This window comes from Ictidomys tridecemlineatus, chromosome 11 (genome assembly GCF_052094955.1).
Source record: "Ictidomys tridecemlineatus isolate mIctTri1 chromosome 11, mIctTri1.hap1, whole genome shotgun sequence".
NCBI lineage: Eukaryota > Metazoa > Chordata > Mammalia > Rodentia > Sciuridae > Ictidomys > Ictidomys tridecemlineatus.
This window is the reverse complement of record NC_135487.1, coordinates 28716636-28738609: the sequence shown is the minus strand read 5'-3', so window position 1 is coordinate 28738609 and position 21974 is coordinate 28716636. Positions and strand designations below refer to the sequence as shown.

General features: G+C 34.3%; 1 protein-coding gene across 1 annotated transcript in view; it reads right to left on the bottom strand.

Moving 5' to 3' along the window:
* Rlf (RLF zinc finger) overlaps nucleotides 1-21974 on the bottom strand; it is a 72522-nt gene that overhangs the window by 34893 nt on the left and 15655 nt on the right. Inside the window, exons 2-4 of the mRNA XM_005318108.4 lie at nucleotides 11151-11305; nucleotides 9795-9876; nucleotides 5274-5406 (exon numbers count right to left, since the gene is read on the bottom strand). Coding sequence (XP_005318165.3) covers nucleotides 5274-5406; nucleotides 9795-9876; nucleotides 11151-11305 — 370 coding nt within the window. The remainder of the gene's footprint in view (nucleotides 1-5273; nucleotides 5407-9794; nucleotides 9877-11150; nucleotides 11306-21974) is intronic.

Below are 21974 nucleotides of genomic sequence, written 5' to 3'. Positions count from 1 at the left end.
GTAAAATATATGTTCCTGGTTTAGTACACACTTTGGAAAATGCTGCTCTGAGTCAGGTGCAGTAGTGGTGGTACAAGCCTGTAATCCCAGCTATTTGGGAGGCTAATAGGAGGATTGCAAATTTGAAGCTAACAATTCGACAATTTAGACCATGTCTCAGAAATAAAATAAAAAGGTCTGCAGATGTAGCTATGGTAAGGCAGCCTTGGGTTCAATCCCCAGTAATGGGGTTCAGGGGAGCTATTCTTAGAACTATTAATTAATATGCACCTGAGTACTGAATGTATAGTGCTCTGGAAAAGCCCTCAATTTTTGAATATTGTGATATTACATAACATTACTTATAGAGCAGAGGTTGGAATACTGCATGGTAAGTCACATGATGGGTGAATAAAATGCTCTGGGTGGTTATTTTAGAATAGTGTTTCTCTGACTCAAAAAAGCCTTCTGAATTACCCAGGGAGCTTAAACGCAGATTCTGATTTATAGGGTTTAATAAATTATTAGGTCTTAGATGGGACCTTAAATTTTGTTTTTTGAACAATTTCCTTGAAGATTTTCTTTTTTTAAAAAAATATTTATTTATTTATTTTTCAGTTTTCGGCGGACACAACATCTTTGTCTATATGTGGTGCTGAGGATCGAACCTGGGCCGCATGCATGCCAGGCGAGCGTGCTACCGCTTGAGCCACATCCCCAGCCCCCCTTGATGACTTTCTCATTCTTTCTCTTTATATGTATCAATCATAGTTTTAAAAATTATTTTCATAAAATAGACTGCACTAGGGCTGGGGTTATGGCTCACTGGTAGGGTGCTTGCTTAGCATGTGAGAGGCACTGGGTTCAATTCTCAGTACTACATATAAATAAATAAAATAAGGTCCATTGATAACTAAAAAAATATATTGGGGGAAAAAAAACAGATAACACTGTACTTTTCAAAAGGCAAACAAAAAGGTCTACAACTAAAAGTTGTCTCCCTTGTAGTCTGACCCCAGTGCCCTGGTTTCCCTTCCTGAGAAATAATTGATTCCAGTTTTTGTTTTTGTTTATACTTCAAGAAATACACTATGGGCACAAAGGACATTTTTGTCCCACTTAATATATTATACAGATCATTCTATCACCAGCACATTTAAGTTATCTCATTAACAACTGTACGGATGGATCATAATGCATCTCAACAATTTCCAACTGATACACTTGCAATCAGTTTCCAATCTTTAGCAATCATCAATAATGCTGCAGTTTGCAACCCTGTACATACGTGAGTTTTATCAGTAGAACAAATTCCTAGAAGTGGAATTGCTAGATTAAAGGTTTTATTCATTTGGGTTTTGTTTGCTTTGGTACCAAGGATTGAACCTAGGGGCACTTTACCACTGAGCCACATCCCCAGCCCTTTTGTTATATTTTATTTAGAGATAAGGTCTCCACTAAGTTGCATTTGGGATTTGCTTAATTGCCGAGGCTGGCTCTGAATATGCAATCCTCCTGCCTCAGCCTCTCGAACAGGTGGGATTACAGGTGTGCACTACTGTGCCGGCAGCTTCATTCATTTGTAATACTGACTCCTACTGCCAAACAGCTCTCCAGAAATTGTACCAATTTGCACTCCAAACAATGTAACTGCCCATTTCCTAAGGCACTTGAGAAAATTATGGCTCCACAGTTCCATCTCTAGAAATTCCATACAGATGTAAGTTGTTTTTCTTCCTGTTGTTGATTTGCTTTTTGTTTTCTGGTAAAGGGGCTTGAACCAGAGATCCTCTACCACTGAGCCATACCCCCTCCCTTTTAAAAAAATTTTTACTGACACATTGTCTGTTTCTGAGGCTGGCCTCAAACTTGTGATCCTCCTGCTTTAGCCTCCCAAATTGATGGGATTACAGATGTGGACCATCATGCCCAACTGTTTTTGTTGTTGTTTATTTTTCTGTTTGGTTTTAAATTCCAGACATTTAATAATATGTAGGCAAGTTGAAAAAGCATGAAGGGCCGGCCTTTTCTATAAGTCTCCACAAAATGAACTCACAATCATATATCCCCTGCTTCTCAAACAGCTCCTTGTTTCTTTTCAGTAATGCTATTCTCCCAATTATACAAAAAGTAAAATTTTGGCTTTTTTTTTTCCTTGTTATCTCCTTTCCTCAAGAAAATTAACTTAGCTCTTCTGTCCTTGCTATTTTTTTTTTAAACTCTCTTCACTTTAATTCCTCCATATTATTTTCTGCCACACATCTCTTCCCTGTATCCTATTCTGCCTAACGTAAGACACTGCTCTACTAGATTGTAAGCAATCTTACAAATAACTCAGGAGGTAACACACCTGAAAACAGGCATATCATTTACGTAACTCCAAACCCTTTTAAGTTCCCACAACATTTATTAAATATCCATATTATAGATAAGACATAGAACAAGGCCAGGCATATAACAATATTAACAAGTTCAATAGTACTGGATAGTATTTGTAATAACTCCTTTATTACAGTGTCAGCAATTTGTAACCATGTCTTTTGTATTCCCTAGAGAACTATGCACAATGCCGTGCACATTACAGATATTTAATAAAACCATGTATTTAGTAACTGAAGGGTTATCAATCCCCAGTCAAAAACTTTTTTAACATCTCAACTTCATTCAAATTCTGCCTCCACAATTTTAACTACATGGTCTTGTGCATGTGTGACCTCTCACCTGTTTTACAGATTAAATGAGATATAAAAGCACTAATATACTGCCCAACAAATAGCAGGCACTCTAAAAATTAGCTGTTATTTCTAGAAGGTAAAAACTATTTTATTCAATATATTATAATTAAACCATTGCTATACCCATTTTTAAAATCTTGTATTTTAAAAACTTTTTTTTTTAGAGAGAGTGAGAGAGAGAGAAAAAATTTTTTAATATTTATTTTTTAGTTTTTGGTGGACACAACATATTTGTTTTTTTTGTATATGATGCTGAGGATCGAACCCGGGCCACATGCATGCCAGGCAAGCGCGCTACCGCTTGAGCCACATCCCCAGCCCTTAAAAACTATTTTAATATAACTAATTATCATTATTATTATGCAGGTGTGTACCACCACATCAACTCTATGTCATCATAGAAAAACAATTAACATTTAAGATTCAGGTAAAAAGAGCTCTATCATGATGTCTTTAATGATCATACCAGGAGCTGGCACTTAATACATACCTCAAGTTATGAACTATTTAATTTGAGGCAGAGGCACACAAAATCACAAGACAGGAAAAAATGTTTATAGGCCTTTACTGGTTCAAAAAACTATACTGAAATGCATTTACTGAGTTCCTTGGAAGTAAAAAATGTGTACTTTTATGCTTGATACTAAGAAATCAATGAGATGATAATCACTGCTTTTTGATATCAAATATATTGACATCTGTGTTGCAGGAACAGTGGAGATAAAAAGGAAGCTTTCTAATCTTTTGATCTGAAATTAGGCTAAGGATCAATGTAAAAGTAGGTAGGCCTCAGGTTGCCCACCATTTACACTGTGATCCTCAGTATAATTCTTCAGTACATACCATGTACCCAGAATCTTATAAATGGTGGGTGCTTAATTAATCTTTACTGAACAGATAGGATACCATGGGACATTAGATGAACAATGTTTCTCCCCATTTCTTGATATTTCCCTGTGTGAAAAAAATTACTAATAATCCCTAAGGTAGTTGACACATTTGATTAGTCCATCATGGGAAAATATACGGGGGATGTTTAACTCAACTCTACCCTTTTTCCTCTAGGGATTGGGCCTGCTTGGATGGAGCATGAATTCTTCTCTGTCCTAGTCAAGACTTATCTAGATGAGGATGCTAGTCTGAGATACTTTTGAAACTAGTTATGGGCTATATAACAACATTTCAATCAATTCCAGCCCGCACACATCAGGGTAGTCCTGTAAGATTATAATGGAGTTGAAAAATTCCTACTGCTAGTGACATCATAGCCATCATTATAATGTAATGTATTATTCACATATTTGTGATGATGGTGTCAGTGTAAACAAACCTACTAGACTACCAGTCTTACAATACTCTTTTTTATAGTTGAGTATACTCCTTCTGTTTATTAAATAGTTTACCATAAAACAGTATGTTGTGTTATACCAGCAGAAGCCTCATACATTTTGGGTTTAAAGCACATCTTTTTTGTGTCTGTGCATGTGGTACTGGGGATTGAACCCAGGGGTACTCTATTACTGAGTCATACCTCCTGCCCTTTTTTAGTTATTATTTGAGACAAGTTCTCACTAAGTTGTGAGGCTCGCAGGAACTTGAGATCCTCCTGCCTCAGTCTCTTAAGTAACTGGGATTACAGGTGTACCTTGCTATACTACACCTCTTGACTGCAAGAGGGCACCTGAAATGAATGACTTTGTTTAAATATATTCTTGACTTTCATCTGAAAATTATATAATTAATGACAGTTCTCAAACAAATTCCCATTGTTAAGTGGCGCATGACTATACTTAGTTCTGTCCTCTAGCAGCTTTTAACAATTATAAAGTTAATTTTAGCCTCCATCTATGTATATTTACAGATACCTATTGAGGACCTCAACAGAAAACAATAAATACCAATCTCTTTTCTATTTAATAGCTCTACTCCTTCTTATCTTTTAATTGTCACTGCAATGATAAGCAACAGACTCATCAAAGGCCAGGACCAAGATAAAATCTAAACAACTTTATGCTAATTTTCTTACTATACAGAAAGACTTAAACAGCATGTACATGGTGGTCAAATTTGGTGAATAAATTAATCAACTGGGATATTTTAAGGCACCAATGCTTCTTATTCCAAGACCTAAACTGAAGGTTTGTAGAAAAGTATAATTGTTTTGAACCTGTTTTTATTATAACAGAATGTGATCCTCTGAGCTTTCCATTAACTTCAAGTAAATAGTTATAATTGTTGTCTATATCAAATATAGCCTAAAATGTCAATACAATGTCTAAAATGCAAATGTCAACTCACATTTATACTTTAATTTTCATTATAAGCAAAGCTCTACCATATACCAAAGACTAGCAGATTATTGCAAAGTGATATTTTGAACACTACCTAAAATTCCAAGAATCCTTACTTACATAAGCAAAACATTAAATGCTAATAATTTTTACTACTCAAAAGAAAAGTGAATGACCAGGTATATAGAGGCAAAATTCATAAAGTTTTAACCCATAATAAACTAACTAAATTCTCCTCCCAAATAGTCAATGAAGTATTAAGAGTTACCTTCTTCTGTTTCTACTGGCTGTTGAGACAGAATTTTAAGAAGAATTGGGTTTTTCCACACCCCTTCTTGGGTAACATGAACCAATATTTGTAGGTTATTATTTCCAAATTCCAACAATGTATTATGTGACTCCTAAAACAAAAACAGAAAATAAGCCAGTAATTAACACTTTGTCTTATCAATATAGCTGAACATCTGTGAACTGAAAGGATCTTTAACTTGGATTTCCTAAAAATAAACTAGCAAAAACACAAGGACTACACTATCCTCAAAGCTTTAAGCAGTTCTGTTGCTACTTTTTAAATTACTGAAAACTTTAAAATGTTTTCCTGAATTCCCCTCAGGTAAAATAATCACCACAATCAATAATTTAGCTCTTGCACTACTACTGAGTATCTAAAGTGCCCTACTATTAAGATGGTCAGACACTCTGAAGATCCAACAGCCTTAGCAATAGCTGACTTAATTATTTTGAGGCCACTGGTCCAGCTTTCTTTTAAAAGATTTTGCAGTATTCACAGTCTATGCCTTCAAAGAGAAATATTGCTTAATTATATTAATTGTTATATAACTATTTAAATTCTTCAATTACCATTTAAATGAGAGGCGGCTCTACATAAAATGTTAAGAAAAGTCTAGGTTATTATTTGATATTCTATTTCAGCACATAAACATGGAAATTTATATATAGTGGGTAAAGAAAAAATGGTCAGGAATTTTACTATAAATGATTATGTATCTCACTGTCTTTTATTACTATAGAGGATGACTAATTATAATGAGGTTGTTCCCATGTTCTAAAATTCTAAATTGTTTCTCTTATTTTAAACTTCTGAAATTCTCTACAAACATAAGCTTCCATTTACAGCAATTTTTCTTGAGAAAAATATTCACCAAAAATATTCAGAGAACTAAGAATATAGTTTTATATTCACTCAAGTAATATATAACATATAAAAGATTGGCTTTAACTACACATACCCCAATATGCTGTTATCTCCCACTGAGAAGAGTTTAAGATATAGCACTAATATAGAAAATGATAATTTCAACCAACAGTTTGCTAATAGCAATACTAAACTAATGCTGCAATTTTCCTTTATCAGTTGACCGGTCCTCAGACTTCTTTCTCTTTAATTTAGGACAGACATATACTTTGCAGTGAAGACACAGATTCTATGTGGAAGCACCACAATTTTCTTTGCCTGGCTACCAAATTTACACTAACAGGACTGTACTGTTACACTTAGGTAGAAAATAGTTATCACTGCCATGAAACACAGCCACGTTTAAAAAACCAAAGTTTGATTTTTTAAAAAGCATCTTTTACTTTTCATTTGTTGAAGTTCAAAATACAAAGAGTATATAACCCTGTTACCTACATATATCTATAATACATACATATATGTAATATGTGCATATATGATAACAAAATTACTTTTAAAAATAGTCTTTAGTTGGCGGACACAACATCTTTGTTGGTATGTGGTGCTGAGGATCGAACCTGGGCCGCACGCATGCTAGGTGAGTGCATTACCACTTGAGCCACATCCCCAGCTCATTTTAAAAATAGTCTTAAATTGAGGTTTTAAAAACTATGGTGGCATTTTAAAAATCAGGTTTCCTGTTAGAGGAAAATATTTTGCACCACATCTTGAAACCACAACACAGAAACAACATTAACATAAGATGTTCACTCTCATACCATTTATAATAAATATTAAAAATATTTGGTCAGGGGCTGGGGTTGTGGCTCAGTGGTAGAACGCTTGCCTAGCATGCCCAAGGCACTGGGTTCAATCCCTGATACCACATAAAAATAAATAAATAAAATTAAAGAATTGCGTCCATCTACAACTAAAAAAAAAATTTAAACAAAAGAAAAAGTCATTTCAAGGCTAGGGTTGTGGGTCAGTGGTAGAGCACTTGTGAGGCACTGGGTTTGAGTCTCAGCACCACACATACATACATACATAAATAAATAATAAATATCCACCAACATCTAAAAAATACATAGTTAAAAAAAAATCTTTTCAGGGCTGGGGATGTAGCTCAAGGGGTAGCGCGCTCGCCTGGCATGCGTGCAGCCCGGGTTCAATCCTCAGCACCACATACAAACAAAACCTAAAAAATAAATAAAATTCTCTCTCTAAAAAATTATTTTTTAAAAAAGAACCTATTATAAAAAAAAAAAACCTTTTCAGTGAATATTTTCATATCAATAGAAAAAAAGTCTGGAAGAGTTACATAGTTTAAACATGATTGAGAAATGTTGTATTTGTGGCCTGTTTTTTTTTTTAATATTTATTTTTTTACTTGTAGGTGGACACAGTATCTATATTTCATTTTTATGAAGTGCTGAAGATAGAACCCAGTGCCTCACAAGTGCAAGGGACCAACTCTACCACTGAGCCACAACCTCAGCCCCTTGTGGCCTGTTTTCACAAAAATTGTTCTTTTGCTGAGCACCATCATCACATCTACCCTTAATCCCAGCTACTCCGGAGGTTAGGTTTGAGACCAGTCAGGGAATTTGGAGAGATCTTGTTCAGAAAAGACAGGGTCTGGCAGGGATACAGCCCAGTGGTAAAGCACTTGCTTTGTATAGGTGAGGCCCTGGGTTCAATACCCACTACCACAAAGCAAGCAAAGAAACAAAAAAGATTCTTTTGCTGAAAGTATCCTCAATACCATTTGGGCCTTGTCCACTTATTACATAAAATAAGAGAAATTCAGAGTTTTGTCTTTCAGATTTCAAAAGGGACCATTTCTTAAATCAATACTCTTACCTTCATTAATTTTACTGAACGCCTATTTAAAAATACAACCTATGTATCTGATAACCACTGAAAAACTTACATGGAGTAGGGAGAAGGGGTAATGAGAAGGCATTTGTTTTATTCAGGCAAACAATCTTAAGAAAACAATGAAGAAATAGAGTATTTTCTCTAAAGACTAATAAAAATAATACTAATAGTGTTAAGAGTATGTGCTCTTCTGGAATGGCATATGCCAGGATGAAACTACCAACAGGCCTTAAAACACAGTGACAAAAATCAATAGACTATGCATAAAAGATGATTTTAGTAGCTATAAAGGCATGTGAAAAATTAGTAATGCATTACAAGGATTAAAATATGCTAAACCCGGTGTGGTGGTTCATGCCTGTAATCCCAGTAGCTCAGGAAGCCCTAAGCAACTTAATGAGACCCTGTCTCAAAACTGGGATGTGACTCAGTGATTAAGCATCTCTGGGTTCAATTCCTAGTACCAATAAAGAAAAAGAAGGAAAAAAAAAAAAAAAAAAAAAAAGCCAAGAACATGACAAAGATTCCTCTTCTCCCCAAAGAGAAAAACATAAACATAATTTCATTTTGGTTATACATCCCAAAGGAAAGAAATTTCCAGATAATGAGGTATGTTTTTTAATATGTAAATCTTTATTTGTCCCTATATAAAACAGATCCAAGAGTTTGTGTCCTGAAGAAAGCATTTAACAAAATAAGCTCTGGGCTTGAATGTGAGTGTTATTCTGGACAAGTTAATTAACCTCTCTCTATGCCTGTCTTCCTACTCGTAAATGGAGAGTAAAATCATCCTCAAATTATAAGGTTTATTTGACTAAAGGACATAAAGCCTGCCAGTATAGAGCAGTGATCATAATTAGTGATCAATAAATGAATGATTCCTATTATTTATTATGTCTATTTTAAAAAATTTTAGTTTTTTGGTCTCCATCAGTAACAAGACTGTCTTCTGTTGCTGGCACTGTACTTGCTTTTTTTCATATCCTATCTCCCACCCTAATTTATCACTTTCTGATCTGCTTACCTAAGAAAGGTGATAACCAAGTCAATGTGAGAGCCTAAGTAGTTCTCCCATAAGTAAAATGCATGAACATAATCTATGCTACCGTATAACCACATGTGATTTAGTTTTTTGTTTTTGTTTTTTAAATTATTTCTGTCATTCTGGGGATTAAATGCAGGGCCTCACTCATATTAAGCAAGTGCTCTTCCACTGAGTTATATCCCCAACCCAGATTTTAAATTTTTGATAGCCTTATTCTGTCTATATTTTCAAATAATGAAAAATATTTGTTGGGGCTGGGGATTGGCTCAAGCGGTAGCGCGCTCGCCTGGCATGCGTGCGGCCCGGGTTCGATCCTCAGCACCACATACAAACAAAGATGTTGTGTCCGCTGATAAATATAAAATAAATATTAAAATTCTCTCTCTCTCTCTCTCTCTCTCTCTCTCACTATTTAAAAAAAAAAAAAAAAAATTTGTTGATTTCCAAGCTATGTAAAGAAAGCAAAATCAAATGAAACAAAAACTCCATTTTTTTTTTAACATAACCCCCTCATGAGGTAGACATTCTTTTTCTCATGTCATGAACTTACTATTGATATATAATGAACTTGTTTTTGTTTTAAATTTCTGATTTTAGTTTGCTGGGAGTAATTAAGTAGGTGTCTTGGATACCTATACAGAGAATATTTTGACTTAAAATCAACTCACCTGTAGAGACTGAAGGAATGGTACCCAGACTTCACAAGGCAGTTCACTTTCAGACACTGAAAGCAGTAATTCAAAACAACTCCTACCAAAAAAACAAAAACAAAAACAAAAAACTAAATAAGTATAAAATGGTGGTTACGGTAATAATTACAGTATGAAAGCAATAGTGAATATACATTTTACATTTGATGAGATTATTTTAAACTTTTTCACTCTTCAAATTGATATCTTGGCTTTTCAACTTATATCCCAAACAGTTTTGTTTAGGTAGGAGGAACAGTTTTGGCTCCATAAATCAAAAACCGAAGCTCAAGCTATTGCTAATTCAGTTGTAAAGTGATAAATATATGTAACTGTCATCTATACAGGTTTCTGACACTTGAATATGAAGCACAATGATTAGCAAAGTCATTTCTTCATCACTAACAAACCAAGCAAAGAAAAAAAAAGTTTCTTTTTTGTGTCCTAATCATTACCCAGGCATAGGGAAAGCAATGACAGAAGAATTTTTAAGAAAGAAAATGTATAATAACTTGAATAAAAAACAGCTCAAACAAGAGCTCCCTAAAATCTTGCAGAATATTACTTTATCACTCAGGGATTAGGATAGGTAACAGAAAATATGAGACTTGGCAGGAAGAACAATGGGATTATAAAACCAGGAATGTTTGTGTTCCGTAAAGGAATGATGTTAGAGGTTTTGGCTTTAAAGAACAGAAAGAAAAACAAGGCAGATCAGAGAAAAATAAAAGGAACTACCTAGACTAGAAGTTATCCCAGTAAACAATCTATAAGCTGAATAAAGGTAATGCCAACTTAAACTTGAATAGCTATTGTATTTTTTCAGTTTGCTGATGGACAATACATTAAAGGTATAATTTTGTCTGCTACCAGGAAGTCAATATTAAAACAGCAAAATGACCATGGACCTTAGGATGGTAATTTTATATTGTATCCTGATGCTTTCTGCTGGTTAAATTATTCGTAGTTCAAGTAATATAATCAAATTACAGGATTGCATGGTATTGTCCCCAAAGTATGTTGCGATCCTCAAAGACTATAGCAGTTTCCAGATATTCTGTCATCTGAATATATACCTATGGGACAGAGGTAAAATGTATCATTCTTGGATTCTAAGAAAAAGTAGGAAAAAAGGCTCTAGAGGCAATAAGATTATATTGTTTTGTTGGAACTCCACCTAGACTATATGATCTGGGAACCTGAAGAAAGCAAAGATAATTTCATTCAAAATTATTAATTAATGGTGCTTTGAAGAATGTAATGTCTTTTAAATAAGTCAGGCAAACACTATGACACAAGGTACTCAATATTTAGAGTGATTTAAATTCAACTTACAGTACTAATCTGCCAAGCACTAAGAGGACATCTTCACATTCAGTAGTCAAAAATGGACGTGCACTGGCAAAACTTTGGATGGCAAGTCGATATACCTCCAGAAGATACACAATATGTTCTGATGCATTCTTGTTGCTTGCATATTGCAATAAAGTCTAAAAAATAAAAATATTTAATTATTTTACAATTAGAACTAATGAAACAATTTGTCTTTGTTCTCAAAAGCACTGTCCCTTCCTTTTCTTCTAACAGACACATACACCCTTTATTTGTCTTTTTAAGGCTCTGGTTTATTTAGTGGATACTATTTTCATCACTTAATTGTTTCAAGGACTTAAAAGGATGACTTATTCTTCTGATATGAGAATAAATTTAAAAGCAAAACTATAAAATGCCTACAGTTCTCTTTATAGCCCTGAAACGAAACAGTGAGTTTCATTAATACAACATAAACTTAAGAGAGAAAGAGAGGAGGAAGACAAGGGGTAAGGGTGAGGAGTTATTCTTACACAGGGCCCAACAGTTCTAGGGTTCGATAAAATCATCTTCTTCTCACAAAAAATTGATTAGGCTTCCAGAGATTAATTTATGTTGACCAAATTACAAAAGGCAAATTTTATATTGTTTTTAAAAGGTTTATTAAAAAGAATTCATCATAAAGACCAAATGCCAGTTTATTTGCTCAAAACAAGGGATGATCACATCACCATGTAGCATCCCCGAATCCTTTATTGTAGCTGAGGAGTGATAACTTCTGGTCAGCATGGAATTTAAATCAAAATTAAATGTAACTGTGAATAAAAGTTTGACAAATTACATGTTTCCTAACACTAAAAATTTGTTCAAATGATGGTTTATGTTCTCCTTGGACAATGCTAAAAAAAAACTCCTGCCAAATTCTTATTTGAAGACTCTAGTTTCAAGGGATTTATTCTCTCTCCTATTATCATACACATTCTGACCAGGCTAGAGAGTTCCTAACTTACTTCTATAGGTAAGTCTTATTTTTAAAGGGTAGTTTTATCTTAAATACACTCTATCTGATATGAATTATTACCCCTAGAATAATTTCTTCAAAGATTCCTAACTTACTTTCTGTTTTTGATTTTCCTGCCTAGAAAACTACAAATTGATATGGTTGCACTGCAGGATTCGACCAGATTTCCTGAAGCTTTAGTTTCTACAATAATGGTCCTTATTATCAGTTCTGATAAGTGAGATATGACAGCATGGTCATGGTTACTTAAAATTTTTAAGACCCTTATAAGGAAACATATGAGATAAGTCATTATACCATGTATAATAAAAATATTCCTAACCAACACATTGAATTACCTGATTTTTGCACACTTTAATAGTCAAGCTATTTTACTATGTCCAGTCAATTAAGTATCTTGCTACTTGGTTACAGTTATTTTAGGTAATTGGTTGCCTTCTATATTTTCAGAAGAGGATCATGTCACCATTTAATCAAATCCCAAATTTTAATAAAATGATGAGAGGATCATAAAACTGACCATCAAACAATTCTACCTCCCAGTTAAATGAGAAAAGGATTGTAAAATATGTGCTTAACTGTTACATAAATAATTTCTACTAATTTCTCAGAAGAAATTTATTAAAATCAATGTTAGGAATTCTGAATCAAGTCAGCAAATAACTTATTGCTTTTATCAGTTAATCTTAACAATCAGGGAACATTAAAATTTTAAATTGATACTAGATTATTTTGGTAGTGCTGTGGATTGAACCCAGGGTCTTCTGCATGCTGGACAACTAGTCTATCAAATTACATCCCCAGTCCTTGATATCAAGATTTTATGATCTCTAAGTCAGATATTACGTCTTATCAATCTTTGTTAAGTTTACCATTCCTTGACCCACTTATTTTTTAATTTTTTTTTAGTTGTAGTTGGACACATTAATTTATTTAGTGCTGAGGGTCCAACCCAGTACCTCTTACATGCTAGGCAAGTGCTCTACTACTGAACACAGCCCCTCCTTGACCCACTTCCAATGGACATTCTCAAGTCTCCCTATTTGTAGAATGCATTCACTTTTTTACTCATTTGATAACTATTGATAGTTTATTATTATCATACAGTTGCTAAGGGCTGGAGAAAGATAGGACCTACCTTCACAACCTTTGAGAATGAGTCAATATGACAGCTGAAACCACACATGCAAATTTACCAACTGTTAGCCAGGCTTGGTGGCACATACCTGTAATCCTGTAATTTGGGAGGCTGAGGCAGGAGGACTGCAAGTTTGAGACCAGCCTCAGCAACTTAGCAAGGCACTAAGCAATTTTGCCAGACTCTGTCTCAAACTAAAAAAATAAAATAAAAAGGACGGGGGATGTGACTTAGTAATAGGGCACCCCTGGGTTCAATCCTTGGTATCAAAAAGAAACAAACAAACAAGCAAGCAAACAAACAAAACAACCAACCAACTTTTGCTAGTACAGAAAAAGGAGGGGCAGAACACATATTGACAGGATTGGTCTCTTCACAATCCCCAAGCCCACTAAGAGAGCCCCTGCCACCAATCTAATATATTTTGATGTAGATATTCCATTAAGACTTCTATAAATTACACAATTTCAAATATTAAATTCACTATGGAATGTTTGCTTACAATCTATATTTCTATATTTCTAAATCTACCCCCTCATGTTAGTTGAAATTAAATAGTGAAGTCTCCATAACATACCCACTATGAACATATTTCCGGTATTTGAAGAATCACTGGAACAATCTTCATTAATATCTTCCTCCCCTCAGCCCAGCACTGAGGATTGAACCCAGAGTGTTGTGCATGCAAGGGGCTAAGCTACCCTCCCAGCCCTCTATAATTTTTTTTTAAATGCAAGATTAGGCTGAATGAATTATAGGCACTCAAATAACATTTTAAATACTTTATGTAAACAAAACCGCATCAGGAGCAGTAAAGAAAAAAACAGAGATCTCTTGTTTCCCTTTTAAATTCTAGAAGACATTAACAAAATTGAAGGAGAAATGGGGCATAAATAATAAATATGACCCCTTCAAGTTCGGTGGCATTCTACAGAGATCAAATTGATGAACTCTTCCCTGTATTTCAGTAAAGTCATTTATTCCATCAACACTACAATGTGGGAGCCCAGTGCTGAGGATGGAAACTATCATTGCCTTTAAAAGATAATGCATACTGAGATTAAAAAAAAATTAGCCAATTTAGACACTAAATTTGACCATTCTTAACAGGGATGCTTCCATTCACATCCCAAGTATATTACCCTCAGATCACTCTATCACGCCCTTGTTACAAGCCTCAACTACCTATTATACATTCCTATCTGGATGTCTTTTCAAATCCTGAACATGTCCAAAACCAAACATCTTCCCCAGCAAATATGCTCTTCCTTCCACATTCTATCTGCCTCCTTTCAGAAGCCAAAACTAAGAAATTATCTTTGAAACCCCCATTCCAAAGTTAAGTGTTGTATTCAGAATTTGAACTAGGGACATCTAGCTCCAAAGACCAAACTTAATTACCATGCTTTATATCATCTCAGAATGCACAAGTCCACAACTTTCTTAAGTATGTTTTCAAATTCTGCTGCTTCTTCCCAAGCATTACCTTTAATATTTTGTAGCAAGTAGTATTGTGGTCATCATTTGGCCTTCTTCCTAAGAGTTTACATCTAATTTCCATTCTAAAGTGCCCAGTTTTCCAACAATGGTGCTGAAAACCCATATTTTAGAATGTTAGTGGTTCATACAAACCTGACAAAAGATAGCTGGTGTTTATTCTGAAAACTGAACATCCCATGGCAATAGGAACTAATGTGATTTTAACAGAGAAAGGTATGCATTATTTTGAATTTTGCATACAAAGCAAGAAACTTTTGTATGATTTAAATTTCTTAGCACATGAATGTCTCAAAATCATAAATTTGAATAAAATGTGATCAATACTATATGAATTAGATTTCTACGAGGAAGCAGCACTTGAGCTGGAATCTCTGAAGTATAAAAAGCTAAGTTTTAAAATGCAAAGATGAAGGCAATGGGAGAACTCCAAAGAGAGCAGCTTGAACAAAGTCAGAAAATGACTATGACAGATGGGGGATAAATGGTGAAGAGACTTAAATATCAGTTAATAATGAGGAAGTATTGAATGTTTCCTGTAAAGAAAATAAGCTGGGTGTGAGATGAAACAAAACAGGAAGAAAAACAGCAGGCTGCTTATACTGAGAGAGTAAATGGCTAAAATAAATTATAATCCTAAGTCTTTTACTTATGTGTCACTGTGCTCCAACTCACACTTTGTATATTAGTTACAGTTAACTTTTTTTTTTTTTTCTCTTCTAGGAACTGGGGATTGAGCCAGGGGCACTCTACCACTGAGCTGCATCCCCAATCCTTTTAATTTTGAGACAGGGTATCATTAAATTGCTGAGTATGACCTCCAACTTGTGATCCTCCTGACTCAATGTCCAAATTAGCTGAGACTACAGTTGTATACCAACACTCATGGCTATGGTTGATTTTTTTTAAGGCCAAAACCAAAAAAGACCTACTTGTTAGTCCATTCACCTATCTATAATTTTTCTTCTGTAATGACTAAATCTTATTATTCATCATCTCAACCTACCAAGATTATTTTTAGATATAGATTCTGTTAGGGATTTAACGATGCTTTCTAGCTTTGTTTCATTTTCAATTTCAAAACATACCTTCTGCTATTTTGCCATAATAGTAATATCATTTATTGTACTATTACCACTACTCAGAAACAGAATACTGTTAATAAGTAATATCAACATTCCTTTAATGTTTAAAGTATTTTAATAGACTCATGCTATATGTCTCTACATTTATTGTAAAGTTTTCTTCAACATCAGTATCCTCATGGCTGTACAACCTTGTGTGGCTACCACAACTTATTACCTAATTTTCTATTTATGGACACATGCTTTCTAACTTTGCAGTATTATATATAACACTGAAATGAGTACTGTATGCCTAACTTTTTCCATGTATTCATGACAATTTTCTTAGAATAATGTCCTATAAATAGAATTGCTGGGTGCATGATTTTGAAGACTTTACAGAGTATCAAATTGTGCTCCAGAAAATTTGTTCCAATTTACATTTCTATTATCAGCATAAAATGGTGACAGATTGAAGAGCTATCACAATTATTATATATTATAAATTAAACACGATTTTTTTGAGGACTAGCATATTCGAGAATATATAATATTTTGTTTACTCAGTTTACAATCTTTTCATCACTTGTGGTTGAGAAAAAAATTGTTTTTTTAATGATATAAACTTAAAATTTAATTACTGGAGCTATCAATAAAAGACAGAGGTCAGGTTGGAGGGGACAGCAGGGGGCATGGGGTTATTAATGATAGTAGAATGTAGTGATCATTATTATACAAAGTACATGTATGAAGACACAAATTGGTGTGAATATACTGTGTATACAAGAAGAGATACGAAAAATCATGCTCTATATATGTAATGAGAATTGTAATGCGTTCCACTGTCATATACATGGTAAAATAATTTTCAACAAGTAGACCATGAGTATTCATTAGTGTCAGGGAAAACAGATATCCATATGCAAATCAATGAAGATTGGACCTTACCTTAGACTAGACACAAATATCAATTCAAAATGTATAAAAGACCTAATAACTGAAACTATAAAACACTAGAAGAACACATAGGGGGGAAAGCTTTGTAACAGTGGATTTGGCAATGATTTCTTGAACAGCATACCAAAAAACACAAACAATAAAATAAAAATAGATAAATTAGTCTACATTAAAATTTAAAACTGTGCACTGAAGGTCTCTTATCAACAGAGTAAAAAGGCAACCCACAAAATGGGAGAAAATATTTGCAAATCATGTTAATGAATTAATATTTAGAATACATTTAAAAATTTCTAAGTGTCAACCACTTAAAAACAATTTTTAAATGGGCAGAAGACTTGAATATATATACAAATGGCCAACAAGCACATGAAAAGATGCTTAGTACTATAAATTAGGTAAATGCAAATCAAAACCACAATGAAATACCACTTATGTTAATCAGGTTTTTGTTGCTGTGACCAAAATACCGGACAAGAATAACTTAGAGGAGGAAAAGTTTATTTGGGCTTGCAGTTTTAGAGGGTTAGTCTATGGTTGGCTGACTCCATTGCCCTGGGCCCAGACTGAAGCAGAATATGTGGCAGAAGGGTGTGGCGGAGGAACACTGCTCCCTTCATGAAAGCCAGGAAGCAGAGAGAGGAGAAGGCGCCACTTGGGAGATGAACCCTTTCAGGGCAGTCCCCAGTGACCTACCTCCTCCAGCTGCGCCCACCTGCCTACCTTACCACCCAGTCAGCCCATTCAAATGAGAATGGACTGATTAGATTACAGCTTTCATAATCTAAACATTTCACCCCTGAATATTCCCAAAATAACACAAGAGCTTTGGAGGGACACCTTATATCCAAACCATAACACCACTTGATACCCATTTGGATAGCTATTATAAATTTAATTTTTTAAAGTGTTGGATGTGGAGAAATTGGAACTTTCCGTACATTGTTGGTGGAAATGTAAAGTGGCACAGCTGCTATAGAAATAGTACAATGATTCTTCCAAAAATTAATCAGGAATACCACATGACCCAATAGTTTCACTTTAATTATTTACTCAAAATAATGGAAAGCAAGATCTCAAAGATGTATTTGGAGAATTATATTTACAGCAGCATTATTATCAACAGTCAACAGGTAGAAGCAACCAAGGTGTCCATAAACATGAATGAATGAACAAAATGTGGTACATACATATGATGGAATATCATTCAGGCTCAAAAGAGAATCAATTCTCACACATGCTACAATATGAATGAACCCTGAGGACAATATGCTAAGGAAATAATCAAGTTACAAAGAGATTTTGTAGTTCCACTTTCATAACGTACCAAATAGTCAAATTCAGAGACAAAGGGTAGAAAGAAGGGTGGCTGCCAGAGGCTAGGGAAAGGGAAGAATGAAGAGTTAGTGTTCAGTGGGTACAGAAAATGTGAATATACCTAATGCCACTAAATTGTGCACTTAATGATTGAGGCCAGGTGCTCTTGGTACACACCTGTAGGCCCCTTACTCAGGAAGTTGAGGAGGAAGGACCTCTTGAGCTCAGGAATATGGGGTCAACCTGGACCATGGCAAGACCTCCATGGCAAAAACAAAAAGTTAAGACAGGAAATTGTATGTTATATATATATTACCAGAAATTTTTTTTAAGTGCTGTCTCAAGATTTTAGATTAGAAACCCTCAAGAAACCAAAGCAAGTATACAAAAGAAAGATCATGGGGTGGGGGAGAAATTAAGAAAAATATAAATTATCTCCAATTTTTGCTTCAATAGTTCAACACATCCAATTCGTTTTGCTTCAATGAATTGCTACTCCTTTAAAAAAATTGTAATTATAGTAGAACAGAATGCCATTATTTTATTTGTTTATTTTTAGGTGTTGCTAAGGATTGAACCCAGTGTTCAGTGGCAAGTGCTCTGCCACTGAGCTACACCTCCAGTCAGAACTGCTACTCTTAAAAGATCTTCATATATTTTTTTTAAGTCTGGATATTTTTAAATCTAAGCTTTATCATATTGGGTAAAAGTACCACAATCTGAGGCAACTGTGTAAAACAGACTAGAACAACACACATTTTGGCTATTTGGATTTCAATCAATGCCCCATCATTTATAAGATAATCTATCTAGATCATGAACTAAAATAAAATTCTATGCAGGTATGAGCTTATCAGGATAAACCCAACTACTATATAATGATAAAGCTCTAACTTACGGGGGAAAAAATATATATATATATAATAAAATTAAATTAAAAAGATAACCTCTCTGGGTCTTGATTTTTTCAGATTAATCAACTGATATCGAAACCTGTTTGAACCAGACACTGTGCAATAGTTTTGGTGTTTTGTTTTGTGGTACTGGGTATGAAACCCAGGATTTCACTCATGCAAGGCATGTGCTCTCTACTACTAAGCAACATTCTCAGCCCTTTTCAAAAAATTTTCTGAGAGAGAGTCTCATTAAGTTGCCTAGGCTGGCCTCAATAATTTGCTACCCTTCTGCCTCAGCCTCCTAAACAGTAGGGATTAAAGCCATGTGTCACCAAGCCCTACTATAATATGGCTTTTAAAAAAGTTGTGATAATGGGCTGGGGTTGTGGCTCAGCAGTTGAGCACTCCTTAGTACATGAGGCCCTGGGTTTGATCCTCAGCACCACATAAAAATAAATAAATAAAATAAAGTGTTATGTCCAACTACAACCAAATAAAATTTTTTAAAAAATTTAATAATTAAAAAAAATTAAAAAGTTGTGGTAAAATACATTTAATACAAACGTTACATTATGAACCATTTTTAAGTGTACAGTTCTGTGATACTAAGTATATTCACACTGCTGTGCTACCATATCCACAGAACTCTTGTCATCTTATGAAATGGAAACTCTGAACCCATTAAAATATAACTCCTCCATATTTTCCTGCTCCCTCCATTGTACTTTTTGTTGCTAGGTGCAATACAGCTTTCATGGTATATTTTCTGTTGGAAAAAACAAGAGTGTGATATTAGCATTAAAGCAGACAAACAGATCAATGAAACAAAAGAATCCAGAAACAGGTCCCTATACATATGACTAACTGATTTTCAACAAGGTGCAATTCAAGTCCAATTCAGTGGAAAGGATAATTTTTCAACAAATGATAATGGAAAATTTAGATATTCATGTTAAAAAAGAAATTCTAGCCAGATGTATATAACCCCAGTGGCTTGGGAGGCTGAGGCAGGAGGATCACGGGTTTAAAACCAGCTTCAGCAACTTAGTGAGACCATAATGTAAGCAACTCAGCAAGACCTTGTCTCTAAATAAAATATACGAAAAGGGCTGGGGATGTGGCTCAGTGGTTAAGTGCCTCTGGGTTCAATCCCTGGAACTTAAAAAAAAAAAAAAAAAAAAGTTCCAGTCAGGGATAGCACATGCTTCTAGTCCCAGCTACTCAGGAGGCTAAAGTAGGAGGATCATTTAAGCCCAGGAGTTCGAGGTCAGCCTGGGCACCTTAACAAGACCCCATCTCAAAACAAAATATAAAGGACTAGAGATGTAATCAAGCTGTAGAGGTAGGGTACTTCTCTAGCACATGGGAGGCCCTGGGATCAATTGCCAATAATGGTGGGGGGGGAACCTAACAGTAAGAAAACCTTTTTTTTTTTTTAAATATCAAAAGACACTTTGCCAAAGAAGGATAGCAAATAAGCAAAATGAATAAATGTTCAACATAATAACTCATGAGAAAAATGCACATTAGAACCACAATGAGGTACCACAAATTTGTAATTAGCTATAATTAAAACCCTGAGCACCCCAAGTGTTAACCAGGAAATAGAAAACTAGAACCTTCATACATTTTTTATAAGAATGTAAAATGATATAATGACCCTGGAAAACCTGTCATATGACCTGTCACTCCACCTAAATATTTACCCAAGAAAAAAACATTTGTCTACCCAAAAACATACTTGAATGTTCCTAGCATATCTATCTGTAGTAGCCCCAAACTGAAAACAACTCAAATGTCTTCCAATAAGTGAATGAATAACATATAATAAATGCTCATCAATAAAAGAAATTAACTTTTGATTTTATACAAATTAAATAAATTTAAAAATAATTATACTTTGTGAAAGCGTCAAAGAGACTGATTAGTTACACAAAATTCTAAAAAATGCAACATAATCTACAATGGATCAGTACTTGTGGAATGGAAGACTATATGTGAGTGGGGTGTGAAAAAACAAATACAAAAGAGTAGAAAGAAATTTCTAGGGAATGGATATAATCATTATTTTGATTATGATGATGATTTCATGCATGTGAAAGATACGCCAAATCTTATCAAACAGTACATTTTAAATATAAGCAATTTATTATGTCAATTATACATCAATAAGGCCATTTTAAAAATGCAAATGGGCCATGGGAAGCAAAAATAATAAATAGAAATAAGCTTTGCATTTAAAATAATAAACATATGATGCTTATTACAATAAAATGTAAAACTTCTGTGCATCAAGGCAACATAAAAAGTGAAAAGATAAACTGATAAGACATTTCCAAAGCTTATAACCAAAAGTATCTATAACATAAAAATTTCATAAAAATTATTAAGAAAAAGACAACCCAATAGCCAATATAAGGTAAATATAAGTAAAACAAGAAACAAAACAGAGAGGAAACAATGACAAGTACTGAAATACCTGGTAACAAGAAAAGTAGTTTAAAAGGCTAGTATATAGATGGTAAAAAGCACAAGTGCATTCCAGTAATCCCAGCTACTCCTGAGTATGAAGCAGGAGGACTACAAGTTCAAAGCCAGCCTGAGTACTTAACGAAACCTTGTCTTATAATAAAATTTTTAAAAAGGCTGGGACAAAGCTCAGTGGTGGAATAATTGCCTAGCATGTGGGAAGCCCTAGTTTCATTCCCTGAAGTAATAGCAGTAGTACTACTACTAATAGTAATAGTAATTCTCACTCCAGTCAGAATGGCAATTATCAAGAATACAAGTAATAATAAATGTTGGCGAGGATACGGGGGAAAGCATACACTCATACATTGCTGGTGGGACTGCAAATTGGTGCAACCATAATGGAAAGCAACGTGGAGATCATCAGAAAACTTGCAATGGAACTGCTATTTGATGAAGTTATCCCACTCCTTGGCATATACCCAAAGG